The sequence below is a fragment of the Gadus chalcogrammus genome, chromosome 18, assembly GCF_026213295.1.
Source record: "Gadus chalcogrammus isolate NIFS_2021 chromosome 18, NIFS_Gcha_1.0, whole genome shotgun sequence".
Taxonomy (NCBI): Eukaryota; Metazoa; Chordata; class Actinopteri; order Gadiformes; family Gadidae; genus Gadus; species Gadus chalcogrammus.
In genome coordinates, this window is record NC_079429.1 from 3,026,009 (window position 1) to 3,048,875 (window position 22,867).

The 22,867-nt window shown below is 46.6% G+C and overlaps 1 protein-coding gene across 3 annotated transcripts in view; it reads right to left on the minus strand.

Annotated features, from left to right (window-relative positions):
- Positions 1 to 4,639: 4,639 nt before the first annotated feature.
- LOC130371942 (carbohydrate sulfotransferase 15-like) overlaps positions 4,640 to 22,867 on the minus strand; it is a 33,377-nt gene continuing 15,149 nt past the window's right edge. Inside the window, exons 1-8 of one of the 3 annotated variants that reach the window (XM_056577825.1) lie at positions 20,444 to 20,625; positions 19,271 to 19,785; positions 16,378 to 16,714; positions 11,590 to 11,745; positions 9,593 to 9,749; positions 8,815 to 8,971; positions 6,729 to 6,876; positions 4,900 to 5,772 (exon numbers count right to left, since the gene is read on the minus strand). In XM_056577825.1, coding sequence (XP_056433800.1) covers positions 5,582 to 5,772; positions 6,729 to 6,876; positions 8,815 to 8,971; positions 9,593 to 9,749; positions 11,590 to 11,745; positions 16,378 to 16,714; positions 19,271 to 19,768 — 1,644 coding nt within the window. In that variant the 5' untranslated portion in view covers positions 19,769 to 19,785; positions 20,444 to 20,625 and the 3' untranslated portion in view covers positions 4,900 to 5,581. Of the gene's footprint in view, positions 5,773 to 6,728; positions 6,877 to 7,355; positions 7,899 to 8,814; positions 8,972 to 9,592; positions 9,750 to 11,589; positions 11,746 to 16,377; positions 16,715 to 19,270; positions 19,786 to 20,443; positions 20,626 to 22,867 lie in introns of those variants that run through there. The other 2 variants (XM_056577824.1, XM_056577826.1) reach the window with 2 other exon arrangements.

Sequence of the window (22,867 nt, forward strand, 5' to 3'; positions counted from 1 at the left end):
CCACATGGTGGCTGTCGAGGGTAGTTGGTAGCTCATTGGCTGAGGAGGGGGAGGGTGGAACGTAGCAACCTTAGCACTTGTTGTGAGGGTCCGCTTGTACTAGGGCTGCTTGATTATGGAAAAAATCATAATCACGATTATTTTGGTCAATATTGAAATCACGTTCATTCTAACGATTATTTTTGAGTTTGAAAACAATTTGTATTTATTCGGCATGTCTCTCCCAAAAAACACTTTGTAACTGAGAACTTTGAAATTTGACCTTTAAAAAAAAAATACACAAAATTGTCAAAAAGAAAATGTTGAAATCTAATATAATGTGCAGATATGTAAGATATGTTAGATATTCTATAAAACATTTAATAAAAAATAAACGAAAATTCGATTAATCGCAATCAAAATTTGATTAATCGCCCAGCCCTACCTTGTACTGGTATACCTACTCTTGCGAGTGAACACGGAGCGATGACCCTTTCCGACGCAGCAGCGCTCTGCTCGTTACTGGCCGGAGGGGAAACCGACAGCCAGAGAACAAGACGCTAACTCACAACATGAACACAAACATCAAACCCACATCTGGGGTTAGCATCTGGGGGACAGCTCTTCCTCAAACAGTGATGATCTCGATCCAAAAGAATCGCCCCAGCGTCCGGTGCTCTGAGCCTCTCGAGGGAACTGCAGAGGAAAGAAGAGGAGGAGGGCTAACAAAAGATAAACATGTTTGATGCTTTACAAATGGGAACTGTGCCTTAGTCTCCCCAGGTGTGTATGTCTATAACCAGAGGAGGGCAGAGAGGAGGACGTGGAAGAGAGGAGGAGGAGGAGGAGGAGGCAGATTAGGAAGAGGGGTAGGAAGAGGAGAACAGGGAAGAGCAAGAGAGCAGAGATGAGGAAGAGGGGGAGGAAGAAGAGAACAGGCAAATAGAAGCGGAGGTGGCGGAATAAGAACGGGAGGAAGAGGAGGAGGAAGGTAAGGAGGAGGAGCAGGAAAATAAAATGATTGCCAGGCCCACGTTACGCAATTCCTGCTTGGTTCAAATCAGTCACAGATGATGGGACAGTTTTTCTCCTGCAACAATTTGTGTCGATGCGAAACTGTATTTACCCTCTGACATTTTATTGTAATTTTTGGTCACCCGTTGACAACTGCAGTATAATGTCTGTTTCAATAACCCTGACACAACTAATCCCAATGGATATCCATGGCTGCAAGACGAGAACAAATTCCTGACCCTCCTGCCTGGAGGTATTATTACAATACGTGTCCAAAAGGAGAAAAAAAAAGACAAAGCATGCCGTATTCTATTGTAAACACGTGGGTTTGGACTGAATCCTTTGAAAAGCTGATCAAGGCAAACCAGATGAATAATCAGTGAAATTATCAAATGGGGACGAAATTAATAACTTAAACTTTGCACTGGATTGCTGTGCAAATCGAATCATATATTTTTATTTGAAGTGCTTTTTAAGGCAAACACACACACTTTACACATCTTAAAACCAACTAGGTATATGCCAACGTGGTTAAAAAGATACATAGAAACCAACTAAATACTAACTACGTTAAAAAGATGCATTAAAACCAACATTATACAAACTACATTACATAATACACATAGGTCGATACAGTTTCATACTGGCTCATACAGAGCTTCTCCTTAAGTGAAGTCTGCAGTGTAACAAAGGCTGAGTCTGACTCTGTCTGTTAGTCATGCCCTAGTTGCGTGAGTCCCTGACTGCTGTGTCATCTCATCTCCCTGCACCCCCATCACCAGCACCACCACCACCACCACCACCACTGCTGCGACGCACCGGGCCTGGTACACGCCGACAGGGCGTCTTGAGACCTCAGAAAGCCTGATGACTTGCAAATGTGTGTCGCAAAAACGTGTGTTCATCTGCCCGGCTCTTTTTATAGATCTCAACGAAATTCTCTAGTGGGAGAAAACCGCAGCATTTAACACACAGAAGTAGTTTCAAATAAAGGAGGATTTGTTCCTCTTCTATATCTGGAATATGTGTCTGCTTCTTTTTAACTGTGTTTCAAGAATTTTTTTTTTGGGGATGTTTCTGCCATGTTGGCAGGCATTGGTCACAGAGCCACAACTGCCTTTGACACTTCCCCTGCTGTCTTCTTTGTGATGGGATCCTTCCATGCTGTGGAATTTGATTTTCAGGTTCAACGTGACCATGATTGCTGAAGACAAGACTCTAGGGGGAGTGAGTGAGATGGCCCGGGGAGCGAGGTGGCGAGAGAGAGAGAGTGGGAGAGGGCGGGAGGGTGAGGGAGAAATAGAGAGAGGGAGATTGGTAGCACGAGATATGGAGAGAGGAGGGAGAAATGCTAAAAATGCCGCGTGAGAAGGTGGATTGAACGATCAATTGTCATCAATGCAATCAGACAAAAAAGAGACCTTCTATGGAAATGTTTTGCATAAAGACTACCTCAGGAATTCTGAAGAAGTCAAGGAATTTACTGGTTACTGAGCTTTTTCCCCAAGTGTAGTCTGCAGTTCAACAAAGACATTGCCTGTTTAAAAATAAACTAAATGTAAAGCAGTAAAAAAAAAATGTATCCATCCAGCCATCTGTCAATGCAATATATCCATCCATCTGTCGGCCTGTTTGTCTATCAGAGATTACCAATTAAGTCTTACACACCACCAATCCGGGGTCACATGACCCCCAGCATCCGCACACGGCTGCTCTTCCCTCCGCACGCACAACGTTGCCGGGTAGCTATAGCAACGGATCATGCGCGAGTTCTGACGCCAAAGCGGATGACGAGCGGTGCGGTTCGTCTGGAGGTTGGACAGATGTTGCTCGCCCTCCGTTTTAATTCAGGGCTATGATGGGATGGGCCGGGGCTGGGGTTGGGTGGGACCACTTGTATTAGACGCAGGAGGTACCCGCGAAGGACACCGTCAATAGATACGGTCAAGCTGTGCCCGTATCTATTGGGTATGGCCACAGAGATAACGGCCAGCCAGGAAGCCTCGTGATGGCGTTGTCTCTAGCTGCTGCTTGTGGAAGTTGACCACGTTGTTGTTGTTGTTGTTGGGTCGGCTTGGCTCAGGAGGTAGAGCAGGTTGGCTGGTAACCGGAGGGTTGTGAGTTTGATCCCCGGATCCTCCTTGCTAGAGTGTTGAGGTAACACTGAGCAAGACACCTCACCCTGACTGCTCCCGACGAGCCGGCTGTCGCCTTGCATGGTTGACCTGTGTGTATGAGCCATTGTACGTCGCTTTGGATAATAGCGTCTGCTAAATGGCCTTTATTTAAATGTATTGCTTAAAATTGAACTTTATTCCAGCCTGGGGCAGGACCTACATTGACAGGTGGCAGGTTGCCGGCCGCTGTCTGCTTTCCACAAGATGCTCTCCTGCTGCATGGCTCTTCCACTCAGCAGCTGGAATATCATACGGAAGGAGCAGGGACTCCTGATTCCCTCTGTACACACAATAGACCGGGCCAGGTGGAACGGATTCTATTCATTATTATTCAATCCATGGTATTTTAATTCGCTTTATCTTTTTAATTGCAGGTCAAACCCCTGCCACCTCGGGTTTTTTGGCCATCAACCAAATTAAAGTATTTACTTTCATACGGTTGAACTGCAGTAGTGTGTTTGCTGTGGTCAGTGGTTTTCAACCTCATCTATTGATCTATTCTAATCTACTCAGATCCCGGGGGTGACAGTGGGGTCGGGTCCCCTCTAACTTCTTAAAAACATGGAGTTGGCCCCCAATAAAAATCACTTCTAAATGCATGTCATTTAAAAATATATATTTAATAGATGCCTATTCCCCTTTTAATAAATTCCCACATCAATACAATAATTTTTAAAGGGTTTTGATTATCTCCCCTCCCCTCTATGTATCCTGCCCAGTGGTCTGACCCATTGTATATACAATTGGTGCGTTATACCTCTATGCCTATTTTCTGAGCATGATTGTGCTTCATTTTTGGATATGTTTGCCTGTAAAATAGGACGTTCCTGCATATAATGTAATCATATATATTTGAACTACTACTGGCTGTGAGTTTGTTCAAGCAGATCATCAAGAAAGTACTCCAAAGTATCCATTATTTTCAGAGACGCAAACTGTTTTTTATCACATCTTACCTTTTGAGAAACGCAGAATGCATAAATATGACAACACTGACCTCTGGTGGTGATGAGCGCACATTTGGAGCGAGCGATCTCACTGCAAATGTCTGTTTAGCGCTAGTGCATAGTCAACTTATCATTTAAGCATCTGGGGGCTCTAATGTATTTTTCTTAATTTGACATCTGTTTTGAAGAGACAATGCTGAATAGGTAGCTTGGAAAGGTTGCATAGTCGCAAGGTGACAGTAAAACCTCTGCGTCGTCACACTGCTTTCTTCCTGAACATTTCACCCTCGAACATTTTACCTACTTCTGCAACTTGCCAGATCAGCCACTAGATGTCAGTACAGTACATCCTAAAATTCTTCTTAATCTTTGACCAAATCTGTGCATAGTAACTACAATTCATGCACAGTAATGTATAGCCATGGAAGAGCAGAAATCAGCATACTGTTTTGTGTTAGAGCATGCATTAAAAAAAAAAAAAAAAATGCATATGAATCAACCACTCTCATGTTTCTTTAAGTTTTTTATTCAGTTTTATCCAAAAAAAAGAAAGTTTGAAATCTCTCAAATGTTCTCCCTTTATACATATATACATAAATACATTTGTGTTGTCGCACACACATACACACAAACAGACAAAAGCCATTGTATTCTATTGTAGATTCACCACCACCACCACCAACTCCCCCACCACCACTACATTAAATAACTTGAAACAAATTATTTGTACCATACCATACCATCAGAGAAGCGAAACCAACAAACGATAGCAAATAGGTACTTGTTTTTGACGAGTCAGTCAGTCGTCTACACAACAGTTAGGCGGCTGTTTCCTATGTGTAGATAGTGGCGAGAGAGAGGGAGGGACTTCCGAGGGACAGAACAGGATATCGTGTCTGTTACATCCTTGGAGTGCAGAGAGGGAGGGACTTCAGAGGGAGGGGACAGGATATCGGCATCTGTAACATCCTTAGGAGTGACGAGAGAGAGAGGGAGGGACTTCAGAGGGAGGGGACAGGATATCGGCATCTGTAACATCCTTAGGAGTGATGAGAGAGAGAGGGAGGGACTTCAGAGGGAGGGGACAGGATATCGTGTCTTTTACATCCTTGGAGTGCAGAGAGGGAGGGACTTCAGAGGGAGTGGAAAGGATATCGGCATCTGTTACATGATCCTTAGGAGTGGTGAGAGAGAGAGGGAGGGTTTTGCGTTTCCGATATTGCTTTGTCGAATCCTTGGTAATAGTAAAACCCTCTGTATTTCTTCTTCTTATCGTTGCCGTTGTTATTATTGTCGTGGTGTAAGTCCTTCACCTGGGAGTGTTCACAAAAATACACGGCTCACACAAAGTCAGAATTACCCAAAAAATTGCATTCGGGTTGCGGGAGCCGGCCGGATGCCAGCCCATAATACCCAGCGTCCCTCTCCTAGTCCAACACGAGGGAGCAGATGTTCCCCCGGCTGCTATGGGCCGTCCCAGAGGAAGGAGTTGTTGTGCAGGACCTGGGCCAGCTTCTGGTTGAAGGGCTTATAGAAGTCCTGCAGGAGGTCCCTGGTGCTGGCCAGCATGGGACCCAGGTTCCTGTTAGCCTCCTTCCGGGTGTTGGAGGCCGGGCTCTGGGTGATCTCAGCCTCCTGCTGCTCCGTCAGCGGACCTGGAACACACACACACACACACACACACACACACACACACACACACACACACACACACACACACACACACACACACACACACACACACACACACACACACACACACACACACACACACACACCAAGGTCAATACAGTTCCAGAGGCGTCCAGCACCGCTGTGATCCAGTTCCCACAGCCTCACAGCTTCAGTGAAGCCACACTGAAGCAGCCGCTGTGAAATTCCTGTGTGTGCAGTCACAGTGTGCTCCGAGCCCGCTCCCCTTGGCAGGTGCTCTCGAGGAGGTAAACACACACTGCGGCTGGTGTTGCCAGGTCTCTCTGTTTTGTGTCTGCATCTTTAGTATGTGTGGCTTCATTTGTTGAAGGAATCCAGGAAATGAAGTGCTTTGTTTTCACGATGCCATTCCCTGCCAACTGTGGCACCGTCGCTTATCTAGTGACAAGACCTCCAGGGCTCCCCACCTGCGTTGAGGACTTTGAGACATGCTTTTTCCATTAGGACAAGGCCGAATCGTGTGCACATCACACCCACTGTTCAATAGTAAGTAGTCGGTCATAATCCGAGTGTGCATCTCCATGCCGAGTATGGTTCTATTAATAGGAATGGGGAAGTAATCTGGGAAGCAGAAGTCCTGCCACATTAAACCTAGGAGAGAGGCTGGGCCGGAAACCAGAAACCAAAGGGGGCGGTGGTAGGCCTCATTTCCTGTTTCGTTCCGGAGACGTTCACCAAAGAGAAACTCATTCGTGAGTGGTTGCCAATTTGAGACGGCGATTTGATAGAAGTGTATTTCTACAGAAGCCAGTCTACACAGCACAGACAATCTTTAGTTTTCTACCGCAGGCCACCAATTACACACTTCGAGATCCACGCCTCCAGCCACACTATTTGTCGAAAACAAACACGCCAAAACATGGCATCAGAACAGCGGATTGGTGGTTGTGTTCCTCACCCAGGTGGAGGAAGTCGAACACGCGCTTCATGGTGTACTTCCGGTTCAGGGCGTGGTCCTCCAGGCGCAGGACCAGCAGCTGGTCCCGGTGGAAGATGGTCAACCAATCTAGTAGGAAGACAACGTAGAGGCCCACAGGCATTCTGATCTACAAGCAGTGGAGACCACAGGGTCAGTGGGCATCGGTTAGGATCAGTGGACACTTGGATTTGATTGTATTAATTATGTATTTTATTGCATACTATTCATATTTTGTTTACTTTAACCTAGCAGGTTGTGACGTTGATTCAAAAAGCGTTCAGGCCGTTCTACTGCCTTCATTGCTGGTGCACTAGTGGGTGGGGCCACAGAGACGTCCAACGTGTTCCCAGTGATACGAAGGGAACACGGAATTGTCCCTAGCAATGATTTTGATTGACAGTACAATTGTCCAACCCCCCGGCTCTGGACCTATCCCCTCCCACCCCCCGTGTCAGAACCAATCATATAGATGCCCTTGAAGTCACCGTCACGGCAATTGCATCAGCATGAGGTGGTGAGAGGTGTGTGTGTGTGCGTGTGTGTGTGTGTGTTCGTACGCGTGTTCGTACGCGTGTCCCCCCCCCCCCCAGTCCTGTCAAACCCGGACCCTCTTCATAACATGCAGATCTCTGTGTTGGCCGTATGCGCGCTATGTTAATTTGATTCTCAATATTCAGAACAACAGCTCCGGTTTCCAATTGACCTGCCTCCCCTCCGGAGAGGCAGACCCTTGAAGCCTGACGGTAAGCACACTGCCAAGGCATCATCACCAATGTAATTGGGAGATTAGATGGAGTGTGATTCCGGAAAGGCTCGACGGCTTTCACATGAATCGTGTGCATCTCGGTGGTGAATCGGAGCCCTGTCATTAGGACTCGGTTCTGTGCTCCATGGGAGCACACTCGCTCTTTTAACTACAGTGAAAGGGGCCAATTCTGCCCAGTTTTATGACCAGGAATTGAAACGGCTCTCGAAACAACTCGGCCCTTTGTATGGAGAGAGCGCTGGAGTCCTGCTGTGAATGTGTCTGTTCATGCCTCCTCTGGCCCTTATCTCCTCATCTCTTCCTCCCAGTCCTTCAGCACCGCAGAGCCATGGCACGGCCCGCGGCCCGCTCTCCGCAGACACCCACAATGCTTTGCATGTAGCCTAATGAGAGGGTGGACAATTAGGCCAGGAAGAGAGATTGAGCATGCTGTGGGACTGCTTCTCATGGGTAGCCTGAAGTGTGTGTGTGTGTGTGTGTGTGTGTGTGTGTGTGTGTGTGTGTGTGTGTGTGTGTGTGTGTGTGTGTGTGTGTGTGTGTGTGTGTGTGTGTGTGTGTGTGTGTGTGTGTGTGTGTGTGAAGAGGGGGGTCTAAAATAGGCCAGAATCCCGCCTCATCCCTTCTTAAATAAAAAAAATAAAATCTGGCCGAGGGCCCGGATGCTGGGCAGAGCGCTGGCCGTGTGTGTGTGTGTGTGTGTGTGCGTGAGTAAGAATGACCACAGGAGCGCACAGTGCTGCTGATAGAGCCGTCTTGTTAGCCTAGCCCTGATGGCCGAGCCATTCCTGTCTCTCCACTGGGTCAGGAATAATGACTTCCTCTGTGGCGCTGCCAAGTCGCCCTCAATGGCTCGCATTGCTCTCCACGGCGCGCCACATCACCCCCTGCCGACGCTAGCCCTTTGATTAGCGTTAGCTGTAGTAGCATGTGCTAATTAAGTGCGGGCACACAGTGTAGCTTGTGTGTCTCTCTCAGACCCTAGACGGGACGCCACCAACCAACCAACACCGTCACCCTCCTACCCGCTAAAGGCCAAACGACATCTTCGCTTCCAGCACATAATATGCAAAGACACTCGAAGATCCACGTCGCAACTCAGGTAACGGACACTGTACTGTTCCGGGGCTATACCGCCCCCTGGTGTACACGTTAACGCATGCAGCTCTGCGAAAACCTGTGTTGTTGTCTCTCGAGTCACGACGCAAAATCCATTTGAAGCGGGTGCATGCATTGCAGACCTCTAAACCCAGCCTGTAGTCACCGCTGTGGTTCTGTGTGGGAGGGGAGGGGGACTCTCACCGGCATGCCGTTGTTGAGGGTAGAGTTGTACACACAGGAGCGTATGGTGGTCATGGCAACACACCCGTCGAAGAGCTGCAGGGACTCCGACACCTTCTCGTGGAAGTCCTCCGCGGACTTATTGGTTCCGCCAAAGTAAAGGTAGTCGGAGTAGAGCCTGCAGGGCACACGGCAAGCACACATCTTCACCAGAGTAAGAGCGCGTTCATTTTGATAGGTTTATCGTCTATTTATATGCACAATTAAGTCAAGAAGTGCCTTCAAACTTTTGCATAATATAAACATGAAACACAAAAACAACATATTGCTAAGAGCACAAGGGCCTGTCTAAAAGCGTGCATTGTCAGCAGCTGAATGAAAATATCTACAGAGAAAATCGTAACCTGCACTATTATAATGATTCAATACCATGCAAGTGTGTGTGTGTGTGTGTGCGCTTGACTGCCTGCGTGCTTGTGTGTGTGGTTTCCTGTGTGTGTGTAAGTGAGTGTGTGTGTATGTTTGTTCGTGCATGTGTGTGTCTGGTTGCCTGTGGGTAAGTCTACGTGCGTGTGTGTGTGTCTGCGTGTGTGTGTGTGGGTGTTAGTGTGTCTGCGTGTGGGTTTGGTTGCCTGTGTTTGTGATTGCGTGTGTGTGTGTCTGCGTGTGTGTGTGTGTGTGTGTTAGTGTGTCTGCATTTGGGTTTGGTTGCCTGTGTGTGTGTGTGTGTGTGTGTGTTAGTGTGTCTGCGTGTGGGTTTGGTTGCCTGTGTGTGTGTGTGTGTTTGTGTGTGTCCCACCGTTCCACGGGGTCCCTGAAGATGACGATGAGGCGTGCGTCAGGCTGCAGGGCGTGGATGAAGTCCTGGTTCAGGTAGGGCGGCTCCTCCGTCGTGCTGTTGTCACTGTAGTACGTCCAGGCCTTGTTGTCCCACATGGTGGACGCACTGGCCTCCCCTGCACACACACACACAGACACACACACAGACACACACACACACATGCCAAGACACACGCACACACCCAGACACATTCACGCGCATGCAGACACACGCAAAGACACACACAAAGACACACACACAGAGAGACAGACACACACAAAGACACACACAGACAAACGGATAGACAGACACACAAAGATGCACACACGTGAACACACACACATTTCCAAACAGACGTACACACACACAGACAATAACATAATCACACACACAAAAATGAACTGTTAATTCTTTCGGGAGAAAAATATGAAACGAAAGAAATTATCTCAAGAAATATGTTGGAATAAATCCCAGAGGTAGACACAGCCATGGGGGTAGAGCTTAACGAGTAAACAAGTGTATATAGTATAATGGCAGCTCCTCATTGGCAGCTCAAGGCCTGACCACGCCCCCTTGCTACGCCCTCTCTACAACACATACACACCCATGGCCCGAACTTGAACCCTGAGCACTTCCTCACAATAGGTAATATATTCAAAGAGGGAAGGAGATGAACAAAACACAGAGACACACTCAGCTACGCTACTTATACAACTTTCTCACTCGGCCTTGTTTTGATTCCAGTGATTGTTGGGGGGGGGGGGGGGCGGCAGATGGAATCACAGGTGGGGTCCAGTAGAAGGAAATTGAGATGGATGGAATATTAATCATGGAGGACGGACGGTTTGAGCAGTGACGCATTGCATTAGATCTAGACTCATTTCATTTGGTGTGTTTCTGTTTCAGACTAAAACCCAACCAGAAAACGACTTGTTTCAGATGGAAAGTGACGGGGTGGTTGAAACACATAGTACAAGTCGTGCTGTGGAATTATCCATTTTATGTAGTTGAATTGCCCTCTATAGGTTACCTGCCCAAGCATGCCGGTACTTTTGGGTTACCAGGCAACGTCAACAAACATTCCGACTGCGCCCCCCGTCTCAGATGTACATAGTGGGAGTACGTTGTGTAAGAGATTGCTAATGCCTGAAAGGCAATATAGCCCTGTCCTCAAAGTATCTACCAAAGTTATTTTTATTTTGCTAGTGGGCAGGGTGTCGTTCGAACAAGGGTGCTTGGTTTGGAGTGTCCAAGTGACCCTTTGGAACCCATAGGCCAGTAAGTCGTGACGAACTTGGAACAATTCAAAACAATTCAAAACAAGCACATCTATTTCTCAAATGTGTTAGTAGACACACAGCCACAATGTCAGCACGACCTTAAATGACCTTTTATTAATAATAATTGACCACACACTCCGCGACCCTCTTTTGGGTCGCGACCCACCAGTTGAGAAACACTGAACTCCATATATTCTGCTGCTAGAGTAACAGCATCCGATATGTGGGTGTCCCGGTTTTCCCTGCAACGTCTCATCAGCCACTCCGTGTTCTGGCAAGTTTATGTTTCTATCAAGAATGAACCCCGACCCCAGAGATACTAAAACAGCATGGGGGGAGGGGTGTCTGTGTGTGGGCATATGTCAGTGATTCAGCAAGCCGAGAGTTTCTTAGGTCAATATTACAACCAATTCATTTTCTGTCGATTGACAAGACATATTTTCCATTTTTGTTTCATCAGAAGTGCTTGCCCTCCCCGTTTCAAATGTCTTAACATGTCACCATTCTAAATACCATACTGATCAACCTTCTGAAAAATAAATAACGGTAACGGTAACAAATCCTAAAAAATAAATAAAAAACATCCCCAAAATAAAATAATATTTTCAACTTTTTTATCGCAACCACTGCCAATTGCAAATCGCCTTCTATTAAATTCTATTACACGTTTGAATTCGATTCATAGTTCAGCCCTACCTATAATGATGTGGCGCTGGGGGTAGGGAAGGTCCCGGGCTCGGCTGGCGTTGGCCGACAGCTGGTCCTGGATCTGGAAGGCGGACAGATCAAACAGGTCCAGGTAATCCTCCACTGGGAAGCGGTCGTGGACGCCATCTTTCAGACGGACAATACCTGAGGGAGGGCGGGAGATAAAGACATCAACGCTACAGTGGATACACTACGGAAACATACAGGGCTAGCACTCATTGATACCTATCGCCAGGAGTGAAACATGTCGTTATTTGTATATATTATGCGTATTAATGTATAATTAGGATTATTAGTATTATTAGTGTACCTATCTTAACCTTGTTCAACATTTAAGTATTTTACTTAAATCAGTATTTTTATTATAATCATTTTTTGAATAATAGGAGGACTCATTGAGGGGGTCTCAATGATTCCTCATTAACGTTGACCTTGAGTTAACACCAGCTCTTCTTGATGAGGAACTGAAATCTGCTGCAAGTCACTTTCAGTCTCCCTCCTTACCCCAAAAGACCAATCAACTCACAAAGTGGCGCGACCTTGCAGAGCAGAGAGTTTGGCATCGCTGTGCCTTTTCACATTACAGGAGCAACACTCCCAGAGTCTTCAAAAGCGCTCCCAGATCGGCGGCAAATGCTTTTTTTATTCAATCCTCCAATTAAGGAGCGGTGGCAGGCGTGCGCCGGCCATGCTGAACGGGCTGTGGACGGATGTGTTTATGTCCACGCCGGTGTCGCCTACAGCTCTAATTACAGCTGACCAGGCAGCTTTGGGCCGAGGGTCTCTGGTCCATTGTGGGGCTTCAGAAGAGTCCCCCTCTGCTCTGTGTTACGACGAGCCTGAGCTCAGACGGCCATTAGTTCCACATGGCGCTTTGATGGAGCTGCAGTAAACAACTCTGTGATTCACCTCTCCACGAACGCCCTGGCACGATGACTCTGGGCGCGTTGCTGTCGCACTGTTGCCACGCAGTCGCTTGTTTGTCTTTGTTGTCGGGTTGATTTTGCGCAGGGTTTAGGCATGGGTTAAAGATAAAATATATTACAATCTTGTTTTCTAATATTAAAGAGTTCAAGATGGGAAAAAACTGCTGGCAGAAATACCGGACACCCACTGTGAGGTAATAAAGTAAATATACGCAGTGCCGTGGGAAATCAAACGAAAATAAAATGTCTGGGAACACTTGAGATCATTAGAAGGAGATAGAAAAAGAAAAAAAGACAGAGAGGAAAGGAAAGGCCAGGGAGTGTATAATAACAGAAAGGTCACATACTGTGGAGCTGATAAACAAGCATGAACCAGGGTAAAAGTGCTAGACTGTATATTAATATTGTGGTTAGATCACTCGTATAAGACCTAATGTAATTTCTAAATAAATACGTTTGATTACATTCGTTTTGTTGATTGTACAGACGCATCAACATTCAAATCAGTACTGACCCATAAGTTGTCGTTAAAATTGAGTTGGAATCGCTCTGCTATTCAACAAGTGCTTTAGTTAAGTCCCATTTTGAGATGGTTCTCTTAAGTTAATAACTTAAGTTATTCTATCTTTGGGGACTTTCATTCTGCCTCATTCCAAAGCATTTGTGCTATTTTTACTTCCCTTTTTAATAAAAGGTTGGAATCAATACACTCACTTACTTCGGAAAATGTCTTGTATCTAGTACTTTTACTTAAGTTGGAATGTTCACTCCCATTTTTACCAAACAGATTTGAGCTTTTAGGTTATTGATTCCTGCCGGAGCTTCTACTGTGAATGAACTTTAGGAATGATAATAAAAGCAGTGGTGATAAGCGATGCTCTTGGGACCATCAGACCAGCATCTCTTCACCTGAATGTTATTAACCATTTGAAAATCCGTTTCAAGAGATTTTTGCTGAGACAGCTAGGCATGCCTCGAAAATGATCTAAACATACTTTCTGACTACATGTATTAAATCGAATGAATAAAAGTACATGGCCTTGACTAACTCCAGTTATGCCAAAACCATGCTAATCCTGGATGTTGACTACTCCTTAAGTGAAGGTTATTCTAAGACATTCATTATGTATGATTTGCTGCCTTCTAGACATGAGAGTAGCACTTAGAAAAGTAATCGATATCCACGTAGATGCATTAGTCGGCACTCTGAACTTACATTATCTGGGGTGTGGTGAACAACTCGTGGATCAGATCAATGAACAACAAATAACATGAAATACTGTCTGCCCTTCCTTTTGATGTCTAGTGTGTGTTTCTTTGATTTAGTAACACTTCTACTGTGACTTGAGAGGGACTTTGTATTCCACCTCAAGTCAATTATTTAATTGGGACTGATTTATTCCATTTATGGGTACGACCATTCTTTCAGCTCAAAAATAGCTAATGAGTGCCAACGGATCCCGGCCTCCAGCAACTTGATAGGCCTAAAAGAAACATGAAGCAAAAGAAAGAGAATCCACGATTTGAGCTGCGCTTCCAGCTGATCTGATCTGTGGCACTATGTCCTCCCTGGCTCTCGTGGAACGGGGTCCTCCTCGTAAGCTTGACTCTCTGAACCATCTGTGCTCCGAGCCACACGCTCTCTCTAACATCACAGCTGCACACAGAGAGACGGGAACACGCGAGCATCCTCACAATCACACTCTCTACAAGGAGGCTGGCTTGGCATGGGAGTAAAGCCATGCTATCAAAGTAAATGTGTGTGTGCGGGTGTGTGGGCACATGCATGTGTGTGTGTGTGTGTGTGTGTGTGTGTGTGTGTGTGTGTGTGTGTTTCCAAGTGTGCTAGATGTGTGCATGCATGTGCAAGATTGGACCTGCTTGTGGGTGTGTGCGGCCATATGAGTGTGGACTGGTGGTTTGTTTGTGTGTGAGCGTGTTTGAGTGTAGATAGTTTTTTTTGTGTAGATTCAGCGTGCGTGTGTGGACCTGTTGGTTTGTGTGTGCGTGTGTGTGCACATGCCTGCATGCATGTCTGAGCGTGGACCTCTTGGTTTGAGTGTGTGTGTGTGTGTGTGCGTGCGTGTGTGCGTGCGGGCATGCGAGCGCCAAGTGTGTGCGTGCAGCTGCGTTGTGAGGCTCCCCATGCAGTTTGGGGGGTTTATCTCTGAGCTTGGCGACTCACAAATAAGCACGTGTTTAAACTCCATCAGGCCAACTTGGGAGGGTTGATATTGGCAGCCGGCTGAATCGCTCTGATAGCGCTAGCTTGAAACACGCCAGTGATTTCCAGGTGGTAATAAAGAACCGTTCGCAAACCAGCCCATCTTCCAAGCTCAATCTTTTAACGGCCTCACAAGATACACAAATCCTATCACGCCATGTCCATTAAAACCGCCAGTGCATCCTATTCATCTCCCGCTCTGTAAAAAATCGATTTCATACCGATTTACATGAAATAGTTTTTTGAGTCAGAATGCTGAAATTCAGCCAGTCACCGCACAGAAATTGCACGGATCAACTGAAAAACAGGAAACTGCAGTGCATGCATGCACATGTGTGGAGTCAATGTGGTTGGGGATTCAACGTACGCCCCAAAAGGCATCAAAGGGGCGCCTAGGTCTGGCATCTGCCGGTTTCTAAGGGGCTTTCATCCACGCACCGACTGTCTGTGTCACCGATTACGGTAAAACACTGCAGCCAGAGCATCCCTCTACCCGTGTACGCCCAACGATGTATAGTGCGCTAATGAGTGCCGTCCCCACACGTAGCCAAACTTCCTGAGTGCCAATGCGGGAAACGACATCGCCAGGGGAGCTCTATTGATGTACTCCTGGTGGTAGCCACAAAGCTAAGAAGATTATCACTCAAAATGGAGAATGGAAGCGCTATTCATCTCAGCAAATAAAAACCCATTAGCTTAATAAAAAAAACTCTGCCGTTATCCATCTTCTTAATATATATTAAATTCAACGCAGCTGATGATGAATGGCTGCAATGAACGCTTATTTTATATGGTGGTTATTTTTCGATTCCTCTCGTGAACGTGTTGCACGTGAAGTTGCCGGGACGTACTGAGAGTTGTAAAGACTGAGGGCAGAAAGGAGCGGAAGACATGAACATTTCTAAACTAAACTTTGTTTAGAAAGTATTGCATTAACGCACCTGTGATTGACAGGCCAGATGGATTCATAGAACCGATCAGTGAAGAGATGCCTTAAATGATCAGTCCAAATGGCTCAAAATAGATATTCTCACAGAGCATTTGACTCACTAATACCTGATGGATAGCTATGTCATTTATAAGATATTGCTATGACAGTCAAATTATTATAGCTCTTAAACACAGTATGATTTCCTGGTGATCACTAATATCTGTTAGATCACTTCTTTAACGTGTTTTGAGTCTTCAGCAAGGGAACAATAACTTTATAGATAAAATGAGAGAACTTGCCCTGGTGAGAGAACCTTATCTTTGAGGCAGAACTAAACAATGTGCTCTGTCACACACTGGTCATACGCAACCTTCGATATTCTGAAACCAATTTTCAATACATCAGCTTCGGTTCTTCAAATATTTTGTGACACCCTGACTCTGACCTTCAGTTTGATCCCATAAATATTTAGAAACATTGATATATACAACACGATCGTTAAACAATAAAACTATTTTTTAAATGTTGGGCCACACGGCACCTAAGTCAGCCAATGAGGGCAAAGGGGCGGTGACCCGGGCCACTCAAGCCACACCCCTTTTCTGAGCGATGCCAGCAGAGCACCAATCAGTAGGCCTGTCCCGTTACCTACGGATGTCCCACCTGGAGGAACCCCCCTGTTCCCAGACACTCACCAAACCGTTTGCGCGTCCACCAATGCGGCTCCTTGCTGATGCCAAAGCGGACGTCCGGGTGCATCCTCAGGCGGTCGTACAGGTCCGTGGTGCCACACTTGGGCTGACCGATGATGTAGAAGTACGGCAGGCAGCGCGTGCGGTACAATTTACCGTCCCAGTGAAACAAGTGTTCCCGGAAAGAGTTCCTCAAGAACTTGAGCAGCGTGCGGAAGCGCTTCGAGAACTCGTACTTGTTGTTCCCATAAGGGTCCGATGTGTTGTTCCCCGTGTATTCCTCGTACCAGCACGGGTTCTTGAGGCCGGGCAGGAACTTGCGTGGGATCACGGAAAACATCTGCGAAGAACAAACAAAACGGATCATTAACCCAACACAGATTTGTAGAGTCAACTCTTTCGGTTTCCCGGACCAAAGGCTTGACCCTAAAGAAGCCCGAGTCATGAATACTGCTTTATAATGATTACACCATTAAAACGCTATTTATCTCCAGATGTATTGACTCACTGAGTGGGGGGGATACACACACACACACACACACACACACACACACACACACACACACACACACACACACACACACACACACACACACACACACACACACACACACACACACACTGCTGTATCATGTCTCAATCCTCTGTGCTTAAGGTTATACACCGATGACACAGCCCACATTCCCATTTCCCTCACATTTCAAGCTGCTATTTCCAGTGGATTCTACACCGCAATGCTTCGCAGTAGACGATGACTCACTGGCTGACGAACAGACGGAGCACGAGGGAGAAGACGGTTGCAACAGCATCCCTTGCAGTCATGTGGTATTGATTATCCCCCACAGCCACAGCCAACCACCTCTGCATTTATGTGTTCAATAAGAAATAAGGTGTTGCACATAGTACCCGGCACACGCTTACTAAACCCCCGCCTGGGGTGACGATGGATCCACATGGACAAGCAACAGGGCTCTGAATGTAGGAACCGGTTCAGAAGATTCAGCCGTAGACTCGGTTTGGGAGGCAGTTCGCCTCCCTGGCCTAATTGTATCTCTGCATTAATGAAAATAGAAAAGGCAATGAATGGATAATTGCGAAACAGTGCAGCTCCATTGAAGCTGGCAAGGACGAGCTGTAGGTTGGAGTATTGATTTGAGTCACCCCTCCCAGGCTTGGAGGCGACTGTCCAGGGCCAGGGCCTCTAACGCCCTTTCGTTCTCTTGGCTGTGGGTGGCTTTTTGTTGCCAACTAACTGATGCGTGCTACTTTTGCATCACGCATTAACTTCCAGTTCCAGTTACAAGCAAGCAGCACAATCTCCTGTGCTGCACACACCTAGGTGGCTTTACTGGGCTCCTTTGATGACCAGTTGTTGTTGAGTAATCCGGTATATTGTAGAATATGAGCAATGGCGCGTGCAAAGTTGGTGTTCCATGCTGCCATGTCAGATCTGGATTTTGTGTTGTGATGGCTGTTTAACCTGTCTGCATCGATTGCTCAGTGCACCACATGTATGCAGCCTTGCCCAGCCCCAAAGTCAGGCCCGGGTGTGGCCTACCGTGACCTGCCATCAACCACAAATAGACCCCACTAACTTTAGTAGGGGAGTGGCTTCCTGTTTGTTTTTAACTAATCATGTGAATAAAGTTTGTATGAAGGGAACATGCTTCCTGTGATGATTTGAAGAAGTCGCTGGTTAATAAATCATAGTCAGCCTTATGTGGCTAACTTTGGACTGGATTGTATTAAAATAATTAGCTATTTAGTTGATGTTTTGCAGAGATTAGCTACATAGTTCCACCTGACCCCCTGTGCATGTCGCGTAACGATTTTGTGCTACGTTAGCAGTTCACTGAACAACCTGGCCTGTTTAGACATTAATTATTGTGGTCGACTGTGATGTTTTAGGAGCCTATTTAATGATTAATATTTCCACATGAAGAATCACAAAGACTGCAATACAGCTAGAGAAGCAAAGCAGTGGAAGAGATATAACGGAGGACTTCCTGGTAAACGCTAAATACCCGTGATAGCTAGATATATTAAGAAGTGACGTTTGAGAGGTGTTACTTGCATTTATTATGTGCTGCTTCCCATACTTGATGAAGATGGTAACCTTGACATCTCACATTGCACCTCCTTTGTATTCACTACATCTTGCTACCATGTCACAAAGCATCTCTCGGCAGACAACGTAACCACACTCCTGATCGGCTTCGGCAAATGGGAAATTTGGGCGTACAAAGTGGAGTACTACTTTGAGGTTATGTAGAGATTCACTCTTCGGTTGCCTGGAAATGTTGGTTGACAATCTGCCGTTCACTATAATGGTACCTTACATAACAACATGTCAACTAACCCAACACTCTTTAATCACTCTCAGAAGTCGACTCAAAGGATGCAGTGATGATCCTGGTCACTTCAGACAGTGCATTGGATCATTGATGTTGTTGTATGAGAGAGGGATAAGCTTCTCGGGGCACTTGTATATCACACCATTGTTTGTGGTGCATTTCATATACATCTTCGCTCATTCAAATGCTCTTAGACAACGATGCCGCTATCTTAAATCCATCTATTTATTGTTGAGAGCATCTCATCTCATCTTCAGATAAAAAGCTTTGCGTTGTTGACTCAACTTGCCGTGAAATACGTTTTTATGCCCCGGATTTTTGGGTTTGAATTTTCCGCAACGTTTAGTTTGTTTGCAGCAAGACACAAACTGGTATACTTTGTACTCGTCAATTAGATTTGTAGCGAAGCGTCAAATGGGGAACAAAGTTATTTTTCCCTCAGGTTTGGTTTGTACTTTATGTGTGAAAACATTACTGAAAACATTTTTAACCAACAGTTTTAACCCATCCTAACGTGAACCGTCGCGTCTCGCTTCACTTACGTGCGGCTCGCTGCTGACCAGGGCCTTGCGCTCAGGGAGCCGTCTGCTGCTCTGGAACGCCACCCTGGCCACGATGGACTTCACCACTAGCCGCACGTGGGCCAGGTCCCTGCTGGCGGACAGGTTGAAGTCCAAGGCCGCCGGGCTGGCCGGGCTCACCGGGCTCACCGGGCTGGCCGGGCTCACCGGGCTGACCGGGCTGCCGAAGCGGTACGGCGGCGGGGTGAGCAGGAGGCCCTTCCGGTCGGCCAGCAGCATGTAGGAGGCGGTGACCAGGAAGGTGACGGTCAGGAAGCACATGAAGCTGCACACCTTCAGCCTGTTGAGGAAGCCCAGCGCGCTGCGGTGCCACGCCGCCACGTCCCCGCGCCGCACCTCCAGGACGCCGAAGAGGCCCCCGGGGGAGGGGTCCGTGTGCAGCAGCAGCACAGGCCCCTGGCCGTAGTCATCGGACGGGGCGGCGGTCAGCAGGCTGTACTTGTAGTCCATCGGAGTCATGGCTGCGGGCCGCTCGCCTGTGGGGGGCACATGGTTTCGCAATGTCAAATTCAAAGCCAAGTGAACTTTATTCACTTTGTGTAATTACACAGAGGATCGAACGTTTCAGAGGTGCGCTACACCGGCCGTACATCATTTCTGTCATTTATCGACTACTCTTGTGTGCAACACATTTCTTATTCTTCCTTTGTTTTCATACAGTCTGTGATTGAGCGGTTCCACTCACTAAAATACATCAAATGTTCCCTCTCTCCCTTGCTCCCCCTCTGGGAAAAACGTTGACATTTTTTTCAAAATGATATAAAATACAACAGCATAGCTCTTTGCTGTGTTACGTCTTATTTTGTATCTATGCTTTCCACATTGTACTGCTTACTGTGAGTTGTACAATAGGTAGTCTCACATATCAGACTTTAGATTAATAATTGAAAGAGCTTAATTCGCCATTTCGAACAAAAACTCTGCCAGCACCAGTGATTCTTTTCAAATCAACAACGTGAAGACCGGCCACTGAAGCACACTTATTAAAACCCCCTTCTGAAAGCTTCTTCCAAAACAGAGACAAGGTGTAAGTCTCTGAGTTCTGCTATAGCTCGATAGGCCGGTTGGATCCCAAATTATGCACGGGGTCAAACTACCAACACTTTTACACACAGCGCCAATTCTGGAACACACCGAGTTAATCTTTGAGGTTGCCCCCTCCGCTTCGAAAAATATAGCCGTTTCCCGCCTGACTAGGGCGGAATTCATTATGCATACAGATTGACTTCTTCTGGCCCCTCCGGTTCTCATCGTTGATAAGGACCACCTCCACCCTGCTCCACCAGCCCGGAAGCCCGGTGCGGTGGTGCGCGGTCACAATATGGATGGTTTGATAAGGGAAGATCGCCGGGGGGGGGGGGGCAGGGGGGGCAGGGGCAGGGACTGGGGGTGCAGATGTACGCTAGCCCAGCCTGCATCTCCAGGCTCCAGAGGACAGATAGGGATAAGGGGGGGCACAGGTGTGGAGCGAAGGATGGATTGCGCCCTGTTTATCGCCCAATGGCATCCCTCGTACACTCGCACATGTCACAGGGGTACGCAGACACACCCGCATTAAAGAGAGAGGTATACACCCCTTATTTGCAGAAGAACTTCGCCCCACTAGTCAGACCCCACTAGTCAGGATTTAGCGTTGTTGCGATTTGCAACTTCAACGCAACATCAACCAATCCCCGCAAATTCAGGGCGGTTTCGCAATTTTAACCAACCACCGCAACTTTCCCGCAAATTTGACCAATCATTGGCGTCATCTTGAACTGACGTCGACAAACTACCCGCCTTACTCCCGTCGTGTTTACGTTCAAGCGATTCAAGCATTCATGCAGCATGTGCGCGTCCAACATTTCCCACTTGCCTACCAAAATAACTGCAAAAGATCGCGAAAAGCAGTATCCTGGTATTCTACATGAAAGTTGGAGGAATTATTTTGCACTGCATGCAACATTGTGGTGGAACATAAGCGGAAATCTTCCATTGATAAGCATTTTGCCACCGCAAAACATAACTACAGAACTGCCGAACTGCAGGCAGGACGTCAGACGACGAGGCAGATCACTATGACACAGGCTGTGGCATCCAAGTAAATTGCCAGCGCGGAAAGAATCAAGAGTCAATTATTCATAGGACCATTTCTCAGTGTTAATTAATGTTTTTTTCAGTCATAGCTTAATATTTACCAAATTCCTCAGGGAAAATTGCAGTAATAACTTAATATTTAACATCAGGAAAATCCCGACTTTCACTTCCTCTCGCACTGTAATCGCAACAAAAGACAAAAAAACCCTTTCATCGCAACTTTTTGGAAAAGCTCATGCAACATCAGGCATTTTAGGCCGCAACAATCTCAAAAAAGGCCTGTGAAATCCTGGAGGGACTGACTAGTTAAACGAAATCTAATATCATAACAGTTGTGGCTTTTGTAAAGGTTTTATAAAAACGTGCCCTTGGGTTTCCACAGGAGAAGGGGCGAGGGGAGTTGTATCACACCTGCTCGAGCTAAGGTACGCAGTGGATAGAGTAATACCACTCTTTGGAAGAGCGTTGGTAGACCACAGTAGCAGACTTCTGCTATATTAAACAGAATTTCCCTCGTTGGACAACTTATCAAAAATATCGCAGAAATGTTCCCCCCGAAACTGTTTCCGACTGAAAAACATCATCTAGGGGTTTACTCAACCTTTAAAGTAAAGACAACCTTTTATGAGATATGAAGTCTGGAAGATAGGGAGAGACGTGTTGTGAGAGAGTTTGGTTTATCCTTAATGCTTTGGTCTTAAAGGACGGCGTTGGACAGGAGAGCTGTGAGTTTAAATGTAGGTTTCTTCTACATGCCTGCATTTGGAACACAAAGCAAGCTGAGGGAAGGTGTTGTTCTATATATTAATATCATACTGTACAACTGTGATGCGGTGAGTCATAACTTGCGCACACACACACGCACACGCGCGCGTTAACACATTAACATTATGCGCACAAGCACACATTGAGCGCGCTCCAGGAGGTTTGAATGGTAAGCAGGGCTGATACACTTAGAACACCACACACACACACACGCATTAACAGACATACACAAACCGACACGCACACAGCTCTACTCTGTCTAACAGCATAGGCAGGAGGGGGTTACGGGGCAAACACGTCGCTGACCCCCAGCAGTCGGGCACCAAGGTAATGAGGAGCCCCCCACGGTGAGGGCCCCGAGCTTCCAATACATCAAAAAGCTCAAGTCTGCCTGAGAGAGAGAGAGAGAGAGAGAGAAAGAGAGATATGCTGTTTTGAATGGACTCTGCAAGTGGCTGTCTTTTTCTTTTTGATTATAAATGAACCGGTCCTTTCTCCTAATTATTTTTATGGAAGTCATGGGGGAAGGCCAAATGATTTTGAATATAGACGGTAGCTAGTTAAATAGAAATATAAAGTTACTTTGCATATTGCACAAATGAAGCTTGGAACTTGGGACTTATTTGGGGGGTTATTGGTTTTTAGGAGGTGGGAATGCAGAAATTTAAATGAAAGCGCCGTCGAAGGGCCCATCGACGGTGGGTGTTCTACGCAGAA